At 44.9% G+C, this 19,429-nt stretch overlaps 1 protein-coding gene across 4 annotated transcripts in view; it reads right to left on the bottom strand.

The window, feature by feature from the left end:
- Positions 1–19,429, bottom strand: part of Kdm2a (lysine demethylase 2A) — a 79,019-nt gene continuing 59,590 nt past the window's right edge. For all 4 annotated transcript variants that reach the window (XM_052193427.1, XM_052193419.1, XM_052193412.1 and 1 more), the window contains exons 13-21: positions 15,761–15,844; positions 13,483–13,752; positions 12,469–12,600; positions 11,225–11,314; positions 8,476–9,188; positions 6,245–6,408; positions 4,114–4,272; positions 3,400–3,615; positions 1–2,714 (exon numbers count right to left, since the gene is read on the bottom strand). In XM_052193427.1, coding sequence (XP_052049387.1) covers positions 2,533–2,714; positions 3,400–3,615; positions 4,114–4,272; positions 6,245–6,408; positions 8,476–9,188; positions 11,225–11,314; positions 12,469–12,600; positions 13,483–13,752; positions 15,761–15,844 — 2,010 coding nt within the window. In that variant the 3' untranslated portion in view covers positions 1–2,532. The remainder of the gene's footprint in view (positions 2,715–3,399; positions 3,616–4,113; positions 4,273–6,244; positions 6,409–8,475; positions 9,189–11,224; positions 11,315–12,468; positions 12,601–13,482; positions 13,753–15,760; positions 15,845–19,429) is intronic.

Here is a 19,429-nt window from a genome sequence, read left to right as displayed (position 1 = left end):
TGACTTTAGGAGTTTTATTTATTGAGCAGTTATTTTTTTAATCACCAAGTGATTTTATATTATATATATATATAATTATATATATATAATTTTCTTCCTTTCCTTTGTGGTTTTTCGCCCCAGTATGTGGAAAGATGAAGGCAGAGGTCAGGTCCTGCAGTCTGAGGCCAGGCTCTGGCAAGACTGCAGCTAAGAGTAGATGCAGGACTATGAACTCGCGTGTTCTACATCCTCGGAGACACTTCTTTTTTGCAAGGATCAACTCTCACCTCTAAAAACCATTCTCCCTCATAGTCCTAAAAGAAAAGTAAGACCCAGCAAGGGCTTCAGTCCATCTGCCACCATCCTGAGCTCCCTTTTCAACTGACAATTTTCTGTGCGGTAAAACGCTTGTTTTTTCTAAATTCAAACGCAAAGACCAAAACCCAGACAAGCCATCAGCTTAGAAATTTCTGTGGATGAACTGTCCCAAAGGTCAGAGGCACTCTCCCGGCACAATCCCTGCTCTGAAAGGGTCTCTCCACCTTCCCTTTCATAAAAAGACAACAAACAAAACTTAGTAATTTTAGTATTTTCCACAGGAGCAACCAAAAAGAAAAAAAAGTCAGGAAGCTTCTAATTATAGGTCATTAATAGTATTAATAAGGTTTTTGCTCAACACCCAGGGTTCTTTACAGAAGTTCCCCCAACTGAGGCACTCTGGAATAAGTCACTGGCGTTTCCTCAACACTTCAGTCCCAGAATTCTGGGACCCAAAGACCAATGGAATGGCAGAGGGTCAAGGGAGCAGACTGCTGTTTTTAAGGTGCAGCCAAGAGAAATCAGCAGATTGGAAGAAACAATGCCACCCCTTGCCAGAAACCCAGTTTTCCTGGAAAAAGTCTGGTTATTGCCAGGGTAAAAGCTGGGCCGGTGGCAGAGGGGACACTTCTGCCTCTATTGCTTTGGCAGTGGCAAGGGTACAGTTAGCATCTCTCCTTGGGCGGTTCACACTTCAGACTCATGGTGCCCGGGCTCTGTCCCCTCCTGATGGAGTTTAGGAAAGTCTGAGGCTAGATAACAGGAAATGGGGTGGGAAGTGGGAAGGGATATGTTTGGGGTTAAGAGAAGGCGGGGCAAGGCTGTGCTATCAATTATCAATCTCCTATAGATGGGGAGCAGAGTGCAAATTTGCATGTATCACTGACGAACTCTGGCCACAGGCCTCTGCTGAGCATCTCCTCATACTCTAAATATTGACCCAGAATAGTTCCGACCATTTTCTTTCTTTCATTTTTTTTTTAAAGTGCAAAAAGCTCTCTGCTGCCCTAGAGAGAGGATCTTTGGACAGGCCGTTCAATGCAAAGTCAAAGGGGGCAGCTTGATGGGGCTTAAAGAAGGGCAATGAGGAGTGGGAGACATCATGCCTCCCTCCTCCCCTGCACATATGTGCAGCACACTTAGCCAGACACACAGAGGCACATGCACACATACTTCCAAGGCTGCAGGCAGAGGGTAGGTTTTCAATCAGGACTCCCCTTAAAAGGCACCAGGTCAGTGAGCTGCTAGGTTATACACAGGCCTGGGCTCAGAGGGCCATGATAAACCAGAGCCCAGAAAAGCCTGGCTTGGAGGCAGGTGGGGATTCAACCAGTCTTGTTTCCCCCACCTGGAGAAACATGCTACTCCTTCTGAGGACACAAATTCTGGAAAAGCCCTGCTCAGGCAGGAAAGAGGACAAATGGAAAAGGGTTGGTGGGCAGCAATGGGTGGGGAGGGATAATGATGCCTGTCTTAGAATATGCCTGGGTAGCAATGATATGGGCATTTCTGGGGGTAGAGTTCCAGCTCCTCTGAAGAGCTTCTGATAACCCCAAGTAAGTGCAACAATGGACAAGTGGGTGACTAGTGGAAAAGTTTAGGGGGCGATGGCAGAATGGGGACTGTATTATATATGAATGAGTGTTGGACAGCATCAAGCTTGGGGACAAGAAAAAAGGGCTATCACAGATACGGAGCAAAGCTTCAGACAACTCACAGCACCATGGAGACCTGCCAGGCCTGGTGTTCTAGGGCTGTTGGCTCCTCCTGCAGAAGCCGGGAGAGTTTAACGGAGGAGAGACACGCAACGGACACCATGAGGAGAATCTGGCCATGGAGGCAAGGCTGCCTTCCTCCCTAGAGTTTGCTCAGAACCAGGCACTGCTGGGGACTATGGGTGAGAAGGGAGGCCCAGTGCAGGTGAAAGATACACAAATTCCCCTAAACTGAGAGCCCAGCTTCCTAGCTGGCAGACGAACAAGCAAGCAGGTACTGGATAGCACAGCCTGTGCTTTCTCCTTGATCAACCTCTCCTTTCTTTTCCTTGGGAGGGAGAGGGGCAGGCCTCGGTGTCCACCAACCTCTCTGCCCCACCTGTGGGGAGAAGGGCTCAGAGAAAAGAGAGCAGAGAGGGAATGTGTCGTTGGCCTCAAAGCCTGCGCAGGGTCAGGGAGAGACTCTCCTTGGGAAGGCAGGGGAAGATTTTCCTGTTCAGTCTGGGCTGAGCATGTCTTAGCTAATCTTCTGTATCAGTTTTTCATCAGACAGGCAGTAGAGGCTGTTGATGGACAAGTCTGAGATGAAGTGCTCACAGGCTTTTCTTGTGATCTGTTTGCATCCTCGAAGGTCAATCAATGTGACGTTAGCAATTCGCCTTAGGAAGAACAGGGTCTGGTCCGTCAATTTATTGCAACCTGTAGGCAACATGGCCAAGAGAACAAAGATCACAAACATAGCCACAGAGGCCCATTTCTGTTCTGCCACTGTCATCCCAGTATTTTTCTCCAATGTTCTTTTTGTCACCATACAGAGATACCAGGGTTGCCATAAGTACTGTGGCCTTTTGTTGCCTGCCTCTAAGGACTGTAGGCAAGTGAGCAGCACAAGGGCCATTTGGCTGACCAGACTACAGCTGGACTGCAGCCAGACATTCAGGCACCTGAGTTTACTATTCACTTCAGAGATCTTTAGTTTAAAAAGGAATAGAAAAGTCTCTTATTGTCATGCAGATGCGACTTTCTTGTTTTGAGAAAGCCTCTCTATGAAGTTCTGGCTGGCCTTGAAGTTACAGATATGCCCACATCTGCACCTCAAGTGCTGTGATTTTAAAATGTGTGTGTCACCACAACTGGCCAGATATACATTTTTAAAATTTATTATTTATTTTTTTGAGACAGGGCCTCACTATATAGCCCTGGTTAACCCCAAACTCAAGAAATCTACCTTCCACTGCTTTCAAAACCCTGGGATTAGATTAGACAGTGTCAGATCCTTAGATGCCAGAGTTACAGGTGTTTATGATCCAGTTCTCTATCGCTATGCAGATATGGACATGGTTTAGAAATCAGGGTCATCACCTCATATAAACAAAGAACATACCTGCCATATTGAGCTCTGTAAGGGAGTATCGAGTGGAAGACCCGACAGCAGTTAGTAGGTTGGAGGACTGATCTGTAAGGTGGCTGCAGTGACTGAGGTCAAGTCGAGACAAAAGGGGCATGTGACGAATAATGAGTCGGAGAGTGGCATCTGTGATGTCAAGGCCTGCCAGCCGGAAGTCAGTCATGTTCCGGAGTTTGCTTCGATTGTCTTGACCTGTACAGGCAAAAAAAGAACTTACATCAAAACTTTGAATTCTCTACTAAAGCCCCAAGTAGCAGTAGCTATGCACTGGTTAGGACCCCCTTGACAGGGCTAAGCATAACTGCCCACACTCAACCCTTCCTGTAGGGAGTGAACAAGCTAAGTTTTTGGTCTTCTCAGTGCCAGAGTGTATGCCTCACTTTGGAAGTGATGTGTAGAAAGGGTCTTCTTTCCTCATAGTCCTATGATTTTGTTACCATCCAGCATCAAAACACTTTTGATGCCTCTGACTCAGAAGTCTTAGAAGATTTGATCAGGTTTATGCTCTCTGGGACCAAATTCTTAAAATGTATAGAATGGACTTCTTCCTGTTTGTTTGCTGAGTTATTTCTTTGTACATAACCAGCACTTATACATGGACTACCACTGTATTTAGCCTTGTATAATTCCAATCTTTCAGTCTAATTAATTTTGAGACCTTACGTTTCAAGCGGCAGGCTCAGATCATACCTGGCTTATCTGTGGGTGGAGTCAGCAAGTCCCGAATTTGAGGGTCTTTAATTCCTACTGCCCACCGAAGATCAAGGGTCCTGAGAAGGGGGCAGCTGGAGGTGCTGAGGGCAGATACTGCAGACCAGGAACAGCCTGCCAGGAGGAGGTCTTTTAATCCTGCAACAAACGGAAACAGACGTACAACATACTCATAAAGAATTCAAATCCACAGTCACCAGCTGTTCTGAGCTACATGAATGGATCTCTAGTTTATTGGGAGAAGACTGTGTTCTAATCTAGTAACCAAGTCTAAAGATTCTCATGGTATCAAGGCCTCTAAGTTATAACTTTTACTTTGGTGTTAAAACCAATAGCTGGGGGGCTGGAGAGATGGCTCAGCAGTTAAGAGCACTGATTCTGGAATTTAGAGCATAGGTTAGGGATAAAAGTAATTAAAAGTTCTGATTATGGCTGGCGGTAGTGGGTGGTGGCGCACGCCTTTAATCCCAGCACTTGGGAGGCAGAGGTAGGCAGATGAGTTCGAGGCCAGCCTGGTCTACAGAGTGAGTTCCAGGACAGCCAGGGCTACACAGAGAAACCCTGTCTCGAAAACCAAAAAAAAAACAAAACAAAAAAAAAAAACCAAAACAAACAAACAAAAAAACAAACAAAAAAAGAGCACTGACTGCTCATCCAGAGGTCCTGAGTTCAATTCCCAGCAATCACATGGTGGTTTATAACCATCTATAGTGAGATCTGACACCCTCTTCTGGTGTGTCTGAAGACAGCTACAGTGTTCTTTTTTTTTTTTTGGAGACAGGGTTTCTCTGTATAGCCCTGGCTGTCCTGGAACTCACTCTGTAGACCAGGCTGGCCTCGAACTCAGAAATCCGCCTGCCTCTGCCTCCGAGAGTGCTGGGATTACAGGCTTGCGCCACCACCGCCCGGCTAGCTACAGTGTTCTTATGTATAATAAATAAACCTTTAAAAAAGAAAAATCAAAGCAAAAAACAAAACAAAACAAAAAACCAATAGCTGGAATGCCAGATGGTAGTGTCCCACACCTTTAATCTCAGCAATCAGGAGGCAGAGACAGGCAGAAAACCTAGTCTACAAAGTGAGTCCTGGACAGCCAGAGCTACACAGAGAAACCCTGTCTGGAAAAGACAAACAAACAAAACAAAAAACTGAAATGCAGACAGTGGTGGCGCACGCCTTTAATCCTAGCACTTGGGAGGCAGAGGCAGGTGGATTTCTGAGTTCAAGCCCAGCCTGGTCTACAGAGTGAGTTCCAGGACAGCCAGGGTTGTCTCAACCTGCCCCCCCCAAACACTAACAAACAAAAGCCGCCACCACCAAAAAAAACCCAAAATGCTGGTATTGGGTGTGCTTCCAGCATTCAGAAAGAATAGGAAGACTGATCTCTTTTGAGTTTAAGGCCACAAAGTGAGAGCACCTAACATACACAACAATTTCTGGGCACTTTTGGGTGATAGCTAAGAAATTTAAAAAAATATTTACACTCATTGAAAAGACCAGAATTCATATCCCCAGAAACTAGATATATAATGCCAGGTGGACATGGCATCCTACCAGTAATTACAGCATTGAAAGGAAGAGCAGGAGATCTCCACAAGCTGGATATAGCAAGACTAGCCACATCAGATGCAAGCTCTGTGTCTGATAGACCTTGCCTCAACTTTTGAAGTAGAAGAGTGATCCAAGGTTCCTAATATACATGTACACAGAAATGCACACTCACCTACATTCATACTCATGAAAAGAAGGAGAATAAAGACCCAGTCACTAAATTTCTACTAGAGCATTAGATATTGTGTAGCTTCTGTCTTTCTGGGATCTTAAGATGCCGAAGAGCTAACAAAGAGCTGATGGAAGCAAAATCTGACTCAAATTTCCTCTTTTATGCTCAGGAAATGTGCAGGGATGGCAACAGCAACCTAATTTATTTTCTCTGTATCTAGTACAGTTACCAATCCAGTAATGCCTTACACATTGGCAGCTACAATGGCCCCCCAACAATCATGGCACAGGACTACTTCCTCAAATTGCATTGTATTAGTTCTAAGCCTAATGTTTCCTGGTAGTCTTCTGGGACCTAGGACCATAGGAGGTCTGGCTGCTCACCTACCTGGCAGCCTATTGACCAGCCATGTCAGCTGCTTTTTGGAGATGTTAGTCCAACTGAGGTCGAGGCTTACTGGTTGCCGCTTGATGATACCACTGAGAGCTTGTGGTACGATGGCCTTACACCTACTCAAGTCAATTTTTGTCCAGAGTCGTTTATCACAGCACCTGTAAGATGGAAGAGAATTTAACTAACTTGATAATCCTGTCAAAGATGCTCCCAAGGCACTCTGCTAGAAGGCTTCTGGTAAAGGGTCAATATCTGAAGGACATTCCTGTAAGTTCTCCTATAGAAAACTAGAAATCACTGTCTTTTTCTACTTCAGAGTCAGACAAAAAACTGCCCCCGCCCCTTTATAACTAGACACTTTGCAAATCCAGGATAGGCTGGGCATGGTTTGGCAAGTCAACACAATAGTATGCTGTATTTTCTTCCTTTGTACTAAAATGGTGTGGCTTCTATTATTACAGTGTAAAGAAACACTTCAACAATTTTTAGAAATAGACTTTAATCTTAACTTAGTTACAAGATTTGACTTCTTACTGCCTAGAATTTCTTAGCTTGCTTCTTCTTTTCCCTTGTTATAGTTTGGAGCTGAGGTAGATCAAGGATGCTACCCAACACCATCACATCTTGCCTAGCTCATTACTGCCTCAGGCCAAGTGAGGCTCTTTTTCAATCTAGACCACTCTTTTCCACCCTTAGTCATTTGCTTCCCTGCTAGCTTAATATCTAGCCAGTCCATCCAAGACTGAAAGTGAGAGGCCTTTCCACCCCACTCTACAATGTTATAGTCGCCACCTCTGAGCTCAGCCTGCCTGGCAGGACACAAAGAAATATGTATTGGGAGTCTTATGTGCCTTGGCCTGGAAACCAAGCATTAGAGACTAGGAAGCCTACTTGCTTAACTAAAAGAAATTAAGATAATATGGATAGTTCACATAAATTCCAACTCAAGAAATAAGATTTGTACTAGCAGCCGGGGGGTGGGGGGGTGGGGGGGGGTGGGGGGTGGGGGGGGGGTGGGGGGTGGGGGGGGGGTGGTGGTGGTGGTGGTGGTGGTGGTGGGCGGGCGGGCGGGCGGGCGGCGGACGCCTTTAATCCCAGCACTTGGGAGGCGGAGGCAGGCGGATTTCTGAGTTTGAGGCCAGCTTGGTCTACAGAGTGAATTCCAGGATAGCCAGGGCTACAAAGAGGAACCCTGTCTCAAAAAAACCAAAGATTTATACTAGCAAAGGTATTACAATTAACAAAAGTCTCACTGATAGCACACCAAACGTTGATGGTAGGAGTCCTTAAATAAAACAAACAAACATACATGCTCCATCTCAGAGCACACTGCAGACCCATCTCAGAGGCTCTGATTTAGCAGACCTAGGAATCTGCTTTTCTTTTCTTTTCATGCTTTAGCACAGATTGGTCTGTAGCTATACAGCCTTTGCTTACCCTGAAACTGCAGATCTTCCTGTGTCTCCTGAATGCTGGTATCATACATGTAATACCACACTCTGGCACTATAATACTGTGACAAGTTTCCAGACATATATTGTTGGTCAAGACAGCAAATTTTGAGAACAGTAATAATATATGACCAAAATAAAAATTATACACCCTTCTAGAAAACCTCACAATGCTCCATAGCAATCTCTTCATTTATTAGCTCTAGGGATTTCTCCACTAAATATCTGTTGAACTGGAGGAAAAATGTTCCATTGGAAGGATAATTAAATCTCAGCTTCAGGACTGGGCTCTGCTTGTTGAAGAAAGGAATAATTCAAGTTTGGGGGATAATTAAAACTGAAAATGAATACTGAAGGGGAGACCAAAGAGTACTAGAACGGGAATATTAGGAGCACCTTCAAATTCACTTTGGAAAGTTTGCAAATCCAGTCACCACTCCTATTGGTGCAATCACAGCTTGTCACAGACTCTCCACCAGCACAAGTTAAGTTAGGGGAGGAAAGACAAGCTTACAACCTATAAGACCCTAAGTTTTAGCACAAACTGTACAAATCCATCCCTTAAATTGGTCCCTCCCCCCACAGCTCAGACAGGGAACCAGCAGGCAGAAGAGGCAAAGGCTCCAATTTCACAAACATCTGCAGGTACAACGGACTACATCTTTAACAGCACCCACAGAGCATGTCTATTTATGCCTGCCGATATCAAGGTGCACACAGAAGCCCTGTCACCTACCCCCTGCCCTTGTTCCTGACCCCTGCATCCCTGCTCACCATTTATACCATGTCTTGCACACTCGCATACATTCACAAAGTTCTCTGCGGCTGAGGTAGCGGAAGACAGACATCCAGACCTCCCGCTGCATCCAGCTTTCGTCTCCATCCTGAGCCCAACTGCCTCGGCCATTCAGCCTGGCCGCACCCCCCTCCTCTGCACTGTCATCTTCCTCCTCCTCCTCCTCCTCTTCCTCCTCCTCTCCCCCAAGCCCCTCCTCATCCCCACGCTGGGGGTTTCGGGCTGGGCAGTGCTGCATTAGCACTCGGGGGTTAGGACGAAGGTTGGCAGAGGAGGCCGTGATGGCCTGCAGCTTGGGCACAATGGATGTCCCGTGGAGCTCTTTGGTGGGCCTCTGTAGCGTGACAGTGAGGTACGATCCCCGGATCTTGGCTTTCTCAACTTCAGACAGCTCCTTTTTGCCGCTGGGATTGTTCTCCTTTTCCCGTACCATGGTGCGCTCTGTGGCTTGTAGCCGCAGCAACTGCCGCCGTTTGAAGCGTTCATCACGGCTGGCACTGTGGTGGTCGCTGGGGCCAGCCCCAGGGGATGACCGAGTCACCATACCCCGGGGAGAAACCGGGTCATGGATGAGCTGCAGCATGGAAGTAGGTGAGTGAGGCGGGGGTGTGAGGGGCTCCTCGCAGCTCCTCAGGGGCCGTAGGACTTTGGCTTGTACAGCTTCTTCATCACTCTCTTCTATTTTCCGCTTCTACAAAATGCATAGAAAAGAGAAACAGCACTGCTTTTTTCCTCTAAACTCTTCAAAATAATAAGTAGAACCTGAGAGAAGTCAGGTTACTGCTGCTTAAGGGAGCTGTTTTTTCAAAGCTGGTGATTCAGACTGGCAAGATCAGCAACTGAGCTCACACACCCAGGTCATGCTCATAGAATGCTAATTTCAGAGCACAAAATCCTTAAATGGTCACTTGGGAAACCTATCCATGAGAAAGGGTCATGTACAGAGGAATGAAATCTCGAATATAAGGCTCTTTGATTCTTCATTCTATCATATTCATTGCATCTCAATTTTTTGGTAACTCTTTGGGTAAAAAAGCTATTTTCGCATTACTATTCTACCATTTGTGTAGACTTTGCAGTATCTCAATCCAGCTCTGTCAGGAACCATGCCACCGTACCACAGAGACCTCGTTATGATTATGGTGAAGAATCCTGCTAGACCTAGACCTCATCCTGTAGTATCTAGTGCTTTCCAGAAACCTGTCCTTTCCTGCCACCACCCTTGTCTATGCTGAGACAAAATTCAGTCAACATATGCCACTAAATATCCTATTAATAAGTCAAAATTTCCATAAGGAGACACTCCTTCACCAGTAGCACTCTTGGTCTGCATTTCTTTTGTTCTTTACATTCTTGGTTAATACTGAGGCAATGACCATCTTTGTTCTGGAGGCTATTTTGCACAGGATAAAATGTAGCAAAAACACAGCACCTGCCATTCTTTTCTTTTTTTTTCTTTTCTTTTCTTTTGGTTTTTCGAGACAGGGTTTCTCTGTGTAGCCCTGGCTGTCCTGAAACTCACTCTGTAGACCAGGCTGGCCTCGAACTCAGAAATCTGCCTGCCTCTGCCTCCTAAGAGCTGGGATTAAAGGTGTACACTGGGGCACCTGCCATTCTTAACAGCATCAGTAAAGATAAGTTAAAAAATTGCTAGTCCAAGAAAGTGGAATGAGAACTCTGGTAGTAGTCAGCTCCACAAACCCTCATCCTCAGAAATATTTCAACCAGCTAGCCATGGTGGACACACCTTGATTTTCAGCACTGGGAAGACAGAGGCAGTTGGATCTCTTTGAGTTCAAAGCCAGCCTGATCTAAATGGTTGAATTCCAGACCAGTCAAGGTTACACAGTGAGACTTTTGTCTCAAATTGCAAATAAGAAATCTTATTCAAAATTTCTATTGCCCCGGAGCCCAAGTGGAAAAAACAAAAAGCAATGGCGGGCAGTGGTGGCGCACGCCTTTAATCCCAGCACTTGGGAGACAGAGGCAGGAGGATTTCTGAGTTCGATGCCAGCCTGGTCTGCAGAGTGGGTTCCAGGACAGCCAGGGCTACACAGAGAAACTCTGTCTTTGAAACAAAACAAAACAAAAACAAACCCAAAACCAAAAGATAAGCAATTTCCTTTAGGTTTCTTCCTCATGCCTGTGTAGGATCCCTGAAGAACTGACAGGAGGCAGTCATCTCCTGCTGTCTGTGCTCTTAGCAGATCTAGCCTTGCCAGCTTGAGTAACCAGAGTCCTTTTGGCATACTGATGCTACTGGTAACCATTAGGGCAGTAACCTTCGCTGTCCTGGGCTAATGTCATGAAGCTGGTCTCCACTCTCTCTAGTAGAATGGCTGCTTCTGAACTGTACATTTGGGTGCATGGGGCAAGTAAGGACAAAGAGCTAAAGATGACAAAAAAAAAAAAAAAACCTGCTTAACCGGAAACTCTAGTGTATGAATGCAGTAAGAAACAGCACCAAGAAACAGCACCACAGGCCAAGCCTGGCTCCCCTGTAGTTACATTCCTCAGGACAAAGTTGCATGCCTAATTCTCTAACTCAATAGCCCAGGGATGGTTCCTGCCTTTCTAGTACCCTAAAGAATAAAAAGGACATCAGGACTCCCAAGTGGAACAGTTATTTAGTAATATAGAAATCAAAAACTAATCATCTTGGGTTAGAGAGAGCCCTATTGCAAAGGCCATTGCACAGCAACCTACCAGACTGAATATTTCCTTTACCTGGGCTTTGTCCGAGCTGTCTTCCTGGTAACACTTTGGACACTCCCAGCAATTTGGCAATTCCTCGTTGAGCAACCCCTCTCCATCCATCTACAGGCAGACAGGGATGTTTTAAGAAGTTAGTCTCTTCTGCCTTCTACATCACACAGTAAAACAGAGAGGAAAAAGCTGGAAGAAGCATCCATTTCTAAACATACTGTTCTACATGGAGATCAAAGACTGAGAGCCAACGAGCCACAAACAGTCTTAACACCGGCTTTCAGCCACCTGATTCTTGGCTACTTGACCAAAGACTTTTCAGGGTCTGGGTCAGTTTAGATTTGAGTTTCTACTCCTAAACATCTTATATCAATGGCACCAGACCTGATCTTGCTATTTGGGCAAACTAATGAGATTCGGAGATTGATATTTCAGTGACTCTGTAAATGTAGCTGTAAATGTAAATTCATATAACAAGGTATGAACTTAGTTGCTTGAGATATAATAGCACAAACCCTGGTTTGTGGTAAGGACAAAGTTCAAAGTGTTTATGGCTAGATACAGTGGCATCTGCTTATAATTTCAACACTTGGGAGACAGAGGCAGAATTATCTCAGTAAATTTAAAGGTAGCCTAATTTACAAACTGAATTCTGAATGAGCCAGAAGTACACAGGGAGGCTGTCTCAATATTAAAGCACATCTACCCACCCACCAACCTACCTACCTTTGAGATGGGGGCATCTTACTATGTTAGTCACTCATGCACCTGAGACCTAAATTTGACAGATCCAATTTCACAGGCTTGTACCACCTGGGGCATTTTAGGAATATATAATTTAAATGTTATCATATGACTCCACCTTTGAGGTTGCATTCTAAACATCCCACCCCTATTGCAACCATTTTTGCCACCATCCATTACATCTATATATCCTTAGATATAATGAGGGATGTAGCATGGACACTTAGGAACTTGAACCATCCTCAAACATGTCTTCAAGTTTCATTACAATGGCCCGAAGACTTCGAACACACTATCCAGGGCCCTCCGGGATATGTCCAATGCTTCCTGGGACATGTACTGGTCTATTTTGTATACCACTCTCTCTTCAAAAATTATTAGGTAGCCTGATACACAGGAGACACCTGAACAATGGGCTACTGCTGTCCTCTCTGACTAGGCAGCTGGCAGTCCACAGTAGGGATAATAACAGCCTCTACTGACAGGTGTTCCACGTCTCGGGCCTTCAGGCATCTATTTACCTGGAGGCAGCCAGGATGAACTATCTCGTTGCAGATGCAGCATTCCATGAGTTTCTTTTCAAAGTCCTGTGTCTCTTCATTCTGATCTACTTCTCCACAGAGAGAACACGTAACTGAATGAGGCAGTCTGGGCTACAGAAGACAAAGATCAGAAGACCAGATTTTGAAGATAGGAGACTAGGTTCACTTGGGATAGACAAAGACAAGGTAGGAAGGAGAGGGGGTTTTGTGGGGAAATGACTGACAAAGACTGGGGACTTAGCTACCTAGGAACTACACCATCAGAGGTAATTCACTCTTTGTTGGCTTGTCTTTTCTTATTAAGATTACTTCCTCCAGGGGGGCTGGGGAGATGGCTCAGAGGTTAAGAGCACTGAGTGCTCTTCCAGAGGTCCTGAGTTCAATTCCTAGCAACCACATGATGGCTCCCAACCATCTATAATGGGACCTGATGCCCTCTTCTGGTGTGTGTGAGGACAGCTACAGTGTATGATATATTCTATGGCACGTAGTGAGGTATGGGGGAAAGGGGTGCCTCAGCAGGCCCACAACAAGGAATCCCTTTCCCCTGAGGGACCAGACACACAATGGTATATCAGAGAATAGTTTATTTAGGGCATGGGGAGGGGAGTTAAGAGAGTAGAGTCAGAGACTAGAGGAGAGGCCAGCCAAGACCATGTGGAGAGAGGGGGGGAAGGGAAGAGCCCAAGAGCTTGAGAGAGAACTAGAGAGCAAGAGCCCAAGAGGTAAGAGTGGGGAGGGGCCAAGCAGCTCTTCTTATAGTGGGCCAGGCCCACCTGGCTGTTGCCAGGTAACTGTGGGGGTGGAGTCCAGACAGAGTACTAACACTGAACTACTCATATACAAAAAATAAGTAATTCTTAAAAACAAAAAACAACAACAAAAAAACCTTACTTCTAAACCCATCTCAGCTGAGTCTCCCTGACTTTACACATATACAATTTCTCTGGCACCAATACCATTCCCTGCAAAGTTTTCACCCAGATGACTTACTGCTAAGCACTGTCGGAGGACACAGGATTGCTTCATTCGTCCAGGTCCACCAAATTTCTTCATGTCCCTGCAGTAGTGGCAGACTCCACATTCTCCTTGCACACAGGCTTTGCATTTCCTACAGCGCACTCTCCTCCGCCTGGCTCCTGACACAATGGGAGAGGCTGCAGCAGGCCTTACAGGTGTTAAGCGTGGAGCTGGCTTCATGGTGTGAGGCTTTGTGATGGGAATTGTAGGAACCCTTACCTTTGGCCTGGAAGGGAATTTAAGCTGGAAAAAGAAAGCAGCGAGGTCAATCATATCCAATTGCTTTAAAACTGAGAGGGCAGAAGATTGCATGGTAATATACCTGGCCTAGGACTTGGCAGAGATGTCTGTAGGCAAAACTAGCCACAGTAGATTTTTATAAATAAATCTTTTAAATCTTTTCTCTCTCTTCTCTCTCTCTTCTCTCTTCTCTCCCTCTTTTTTGCGATAGGGTTTCTCTGTATAGCCCTGGCTGTCCTGGAACTCATTCTGTAGACCAGGCTGGCCTCAAACTCAGAAATCTACCTGAGTCTGCCTCTCAAGTGCTGGGATTAAAGGCATGAAAATAAATCTTTATAAATAAATTTTTACTGGAACAAAGCCATGCATATATGTATTATCTATGGCCATTTTCAAGTGCTATAGAATATGACATTTTGTCTGTGTGGCATACAAACATACAGAATCTTAACATTGACAGAAAAATTTGCTAACCCCTGTCCTAATACTCTGCTGTAAGACTTGCTCCTCCCTAAAGCTTTATGGGTCAAGTGCTGATGGTACTGATGGTAACTCAGAATAAACCCCTAAACAGGACGACAAAGTCCTAGAAGGTGAAACTCGTCTTATTCATGAATCACTCCAAATGGAAGGACACACGACTTGTTAGACTGCATCTAACAACATCTAATAGTGTGGAATAAATTTCAATGTTTATGATTTTAACATGTGTTTACTTACCTTGCTAGAAACCTTTTCAAGGATAAGAACCATCTTATATTTCTTTAGTTTCTCACTATTTCCTAAATAATGTTCTGGCACGAAATACCCAACAGCCATAAATAAGTGAATTATTTTTGAGGCAGTCCCTCATGACAAGTGAGACACCCAGGAAGAGGGAGGTAGGTGGCTGTTTAAAGGTAATATTCAAGTTGGGTAGCAATGAGGGCCCAGATGCAAGTGGATCTTTTGATTTCAAGGACACCCTGGTCTACAGAGTGAGTTCCTTGACAGCCAGGGCTACACATAGAAATCCTATCTGAAAAAAACAAGAAGCTATTCAACCCAACACTTTAAACTTTCTGCCTAAATACCCCAGGAATGCTATGGTTTTGCAACTTTCAGGAAGGAAACACTGAAGAGAAGCCTTATTTGGCTCATAATCAGGATAGAATACCTTGTCACAGACAGCAAGGTAAAAAGTTAAAAAGTTATACAGGAAGTAAGCTATGAAGGTATGTAAAAAAAGGAACAGATAATTTATTTGCTGATGGAAATGCTTTTTAATCTTAGCTGGGTATGATAGCAATCTACCTGTAATCCTAGCACATAGGAGGTAGAAGCAGGTCATGAGTTCAAGGACAGCTCTCTAAAATTGATGAGACTCTGTTTCAAAAAGGGGAGAGTGGTAAATTCTTAAGATCATGGTCTCACCATAGCAACAAAAACCCCTTTCAGTATTAGATACACACATACAAGTTTAAACTAGCTTTCAATCATATTTAGCTGAGTTTCTCAGTCAGAAGAATAACAATATCTACTTTGGTCAACAATGTATACCAAAGCATCTGAACCTGGTGAGAGCATGATAGTTTTGTTAAGTCAACTTCAAAGAGAAATAATTACCCTGAACTATGAGTCAGAACAAAACCAAGTAATGATTAACCATCCGTATTTTATTTATTTCCCCAGTTATTGAGATAGGGTTTTGCTATGCAGCTGTGACTGGCCTGGAACTTATAACAATCTTCTTCCCTCTATTTTCTGAGTGCTAGGATCAAAGAAAGGCCTGTACTATATGCAGGCCTATTACGTTTTTGTTGTTTTTGTGAGACAAGGTCTCACTCTGTAGCTCTGGCTGTCCTAAAGTCACAATATAGACTCTAAAATTCAGAGATCTACCAGCCTCTGCACAACTTTTCCTGACATCAACCTGGCATCAACCAAAACCCACCTGTGTCTAGCTGTCTTTTAATTCCAGAATGATAATGATAAATTGGCAATAAACTTAAGTGGCTTAAGGTTCTCTTACCTTATCCCTTTTTGGCCACTGTACTATAGGGACTCCAGTGAGGGCTAACTTGGGATCACTACTGGCAAGTTCTTCCAGCAAAATCTAAGGATCAAAAAGAAGAAGAAGCTGAATGTGGTCAACACAAAGGCCAAGCACTCTCCACAGCATTCAGACTCAGTCTTACCCTTGCTCTGTGGAAAACAAGATGGACAGATCGGCCGCATTTCCCTTTCATACAGACTTATGGCAAATCATGTACATCGACAATGAAAAGAGAAACCTCAGACTACTGCCATCTGCTATTGAGACTTTAACCTTTGAACACCAATAATTCTAGGTCGGAGGAAACAGATTTACAGTCAGCTCCAGGCCAGCCTGGGCTACCCAGTGAAGCTTTATCTCAATGACTGAGACATCTTTGCTCTCAATACCATATCTATTTATTTCTAAGAAATGGAAGCAGATAATATAGTGTTACAGTGTTACTTGTTAAGCAATTCTAAACAGGTACAGGATAGTAAAATTTTCATTACTTCTACACTTTTCTGGTTTTTTGTTTGTGTTTTGTTTTTCTTTTTATTTTCTTTTCTTTTTTGTTTGTGTTTTGTTTTTCAAGACAAGGTTTCTCCACATGGTCTGGGTTGTCTGCGAAGTCTTCCTGTAGACCTCCCTGTTAATACTGGAATTAGAGTGCAGCTTCTTCTGCACTTTTCTATTGTAGCAGTTAGTATCTGTTTTGTTTTTATTTTGTAGGTGTAGGCAAAGGGGCATCAAAATGAATGTTTAGTATTAATTATGGTTAATTAGTAGGACAGTATAACCTTAATGTCCTGGTTCAAAAGCAGACTTACTTCTGGGGAAGAGGAAGCAGAACTGGGATTATACACCCACACTCTCACACATGCACATTCTAGGCTAATATTCTACCAATGAGTTATATATCCCCAGGTACAGACTTGTTCCAAGGCTGATTACAGCTGCATGCACTCTGGGAGTTCACAGTGCACACACACACATGTAAGCAGAGTTTGCTTTGCATTTGTAACTATTAATAGGAAAGAAACAGTCTTAGATCAATGGTTCTTATGACTTAAATAAAAAGTTTGGATGTCTTACGAATGTGACAGTAAGAAGCTGCCAGTAAATCACATTGGTTGACTTTATTCTGAGACATTTTATGTGTGAAAGAGATTCTGAACCACAAACCGCCTAGCAGAATAATAAATATCCCCTTTGACTGCATGAACCACAAAGCAATGAATTCTACAGCAAAAGAACATAAGAGATAGGTTAGCCTTTATGTGTACACACTAACTTTCAGCAAAAACTAAAGTTTGACCTAGAAGGATTTTTTTATAATCAGAACTTTTTTTTTTTTTTGGTTTTTTTTTTTTTCCGAGACAGGGTTTCTCTGTGTAGCCCTGGCTGTCCTGGAACTCACTCTGTAGACCAGGCTGACCTCGAACTCAGAAATCCGCCTGCCTCTGCCTCCCAAGTGCTGGGATTAAAGGCATGCGCCACCACTGCCTGGCCATAATCAGAACTTTTAATTACTTTTATCCCTAACCTACAGATTATGCTCTAAATTCCAGAATTAGGGCTCACAAACCTCTTTACATTCTGAAAGATTCCTCTATTAAGATCCCCTTTTACCAATTCTCCAGATGCCTCACACCTTCCCCCAAAACGGATCTCATTTTCAGTCATTTTATTTACTTCAAGTTGCTATGGCACCCTATTCTACAGCCTCAGGCTAGCACCATACTGTGTGGGGGTGACGAGGCAGGGTGTGGTACCACGTGGAACAAGGTTCTGGTCCCAGCTTCTAATCTCCCTAGGGTGAAAAATTCAGGTCCATTCAAAATGTGCACCGAGGAGTGCATGGCTCCCCTCCCCCACTTTGCATACGGGAGTAGGACTCTGCCCATTTCCTCTGCGGGAGAGAACTGAGCTGTCCACAAACAGGGACTTTCCACTTTCAGCAAAGCAGACTGCACAGAGAGACCTATGATTAAGAGAGTAGAAAAGGAACTGAAGTTCGCTGGAACAGTTTAATTCCACCTGCAAGACTTTTGTAGGGGCACAGAGAAGGGCAGAGACAAACTATGTGGGCTGCGCTGGGTGGGGGCAGTTAACACATACACCACTCAATTACTGGGGTATGTGTGGGTGTGGAGGGAAATGCAGATTTCCTTCCCAGCCTAAATTCGGTGGGGCCAAGTTGCAATGGTTTCGGTTTTTTTTTTTTAAAGGCTGTAGCTGAGGTCCTAGGAGAAACCATAAAAGAGCCACCACCACACGCCAGTGGGGATTTAGGATCAGAGAGCGGGGGTGGGGTGGGTGGAGTGCGGAAAGGCTCTGCCTATCTAGGTTCCAGGCATTTGGGAGAACATTCAAACACAGGCCCACACCCCAAAGAACACAGGAAGGGAAGGAGAACGGAGGGCCTCTGATCAAGCAGTAAGTACTCCCCCAAAGCCAAGCAACCCAGTTCCAAAGCACATCCCACCAGCTAGAGAACAAGTGTTAACAACGGCTCAAACAACACAAGTAACACACGCATTGTCCTGGACTCGCCCAGCAGGCAGTTCTGCCTTCTGCAAGAGACAAAGTCTCTACAGTTATACACACCCCAAACCAGAAAGGGCTTGCCAACCGACCGCCTGACCTTGCATTTCTTGTTGCTCTGGAGCTGCAGAGGCTCTTGGGTGAAGTTTCCCCAGCGCCTTTGTTTTGTTTTCTGTGTTGAAGTTGTGCGGAAGGAGTTAGCTTTTCTGCTTCTAGGAAAATCCTGATTTACGTGAAAATCTTGAATCTCCCAGAACACGTAAGGTAGGGCAGTCCTGTTGTAACCCTTCAGGCTACTCTCAACAGCGCGGAGCACTCTGAGCTCCTTCTAAAGCCCTTCAGCTCAGCCGCGGCTTCCTGTGCCTGCGAACAATGCTGCTGCGTCACCCACATGCAGCTCCCAGAAATGCTTTGCAACGGAAGATGGCAGGAGGGGGAGCGCAGCTCGAGTGAGCCAGCCAGGCAGAGGGCCTGGCCGTTCTGCTGCAGCACCCGGAGGGGAGGTGTTTGGCAGCCGCTCACCTCCTCGTGATTGGAGGAAGCATAGCCGGGGGAGGGAGCTTGGCCAGCCCTGGCCCCAGATCCTTTCCTCCAACACTGCAACAGGAGAACCCTGGGTCAGCCACCGGAGGGCTCTTGGTAGCAGACTTTAGGAGGTGCGCCGTGGAAGAGACGGCTTTAACCCGATCCACAGGCACTATGTTTGCCTTCATACCCGTACAGTAGCCTCACACCATTCCACTGTCACTTAATGTTATAACTATAGCTTTCTCACTGATGGTTCACAGATTTCTTTCCTCTCTGGGATCCCAACAAGAGTTCAGCCTCTGAGGAGGAAGCTGGCAGCAGCTTACTTTTCCCAGCCCTTCCTGAGTCAACTGTCTGTTTCACACATGTCCACACTAACATTGCTCTATCCAACCAGCAAGTATTTATAGCAACACCTTCAGAAATACCATATAACAGATAACAGAGATGAAACATGGCTGTTCCCATCAACCATAAGTACAGTACATGCCTACTTTTGGTTGCAACATGGAACCATCAGCAGATTAGAATTCTACATGCAGCAGTCTTTTAGCAATTCCACTGTGAACAAATCAAGCTACTCTGGTTCAA

This window comes from Apodemus sylvaticus, chromosome 1, assembly GCF_947179515.1.
Source record: "Apodemus sylvaticus chromosome 1, mApoSyl1.1, whole genome shotgun sequence".
Lineage (NCBI taxonomy): Eukaryota > Metazoa > Chordata > Mammalia > Rodentia > Muridae > Apodemus > Apodemus sylvaticus.
This window is presented reverse-complemented; position numbering and strand designations above follow the sequence as displayed.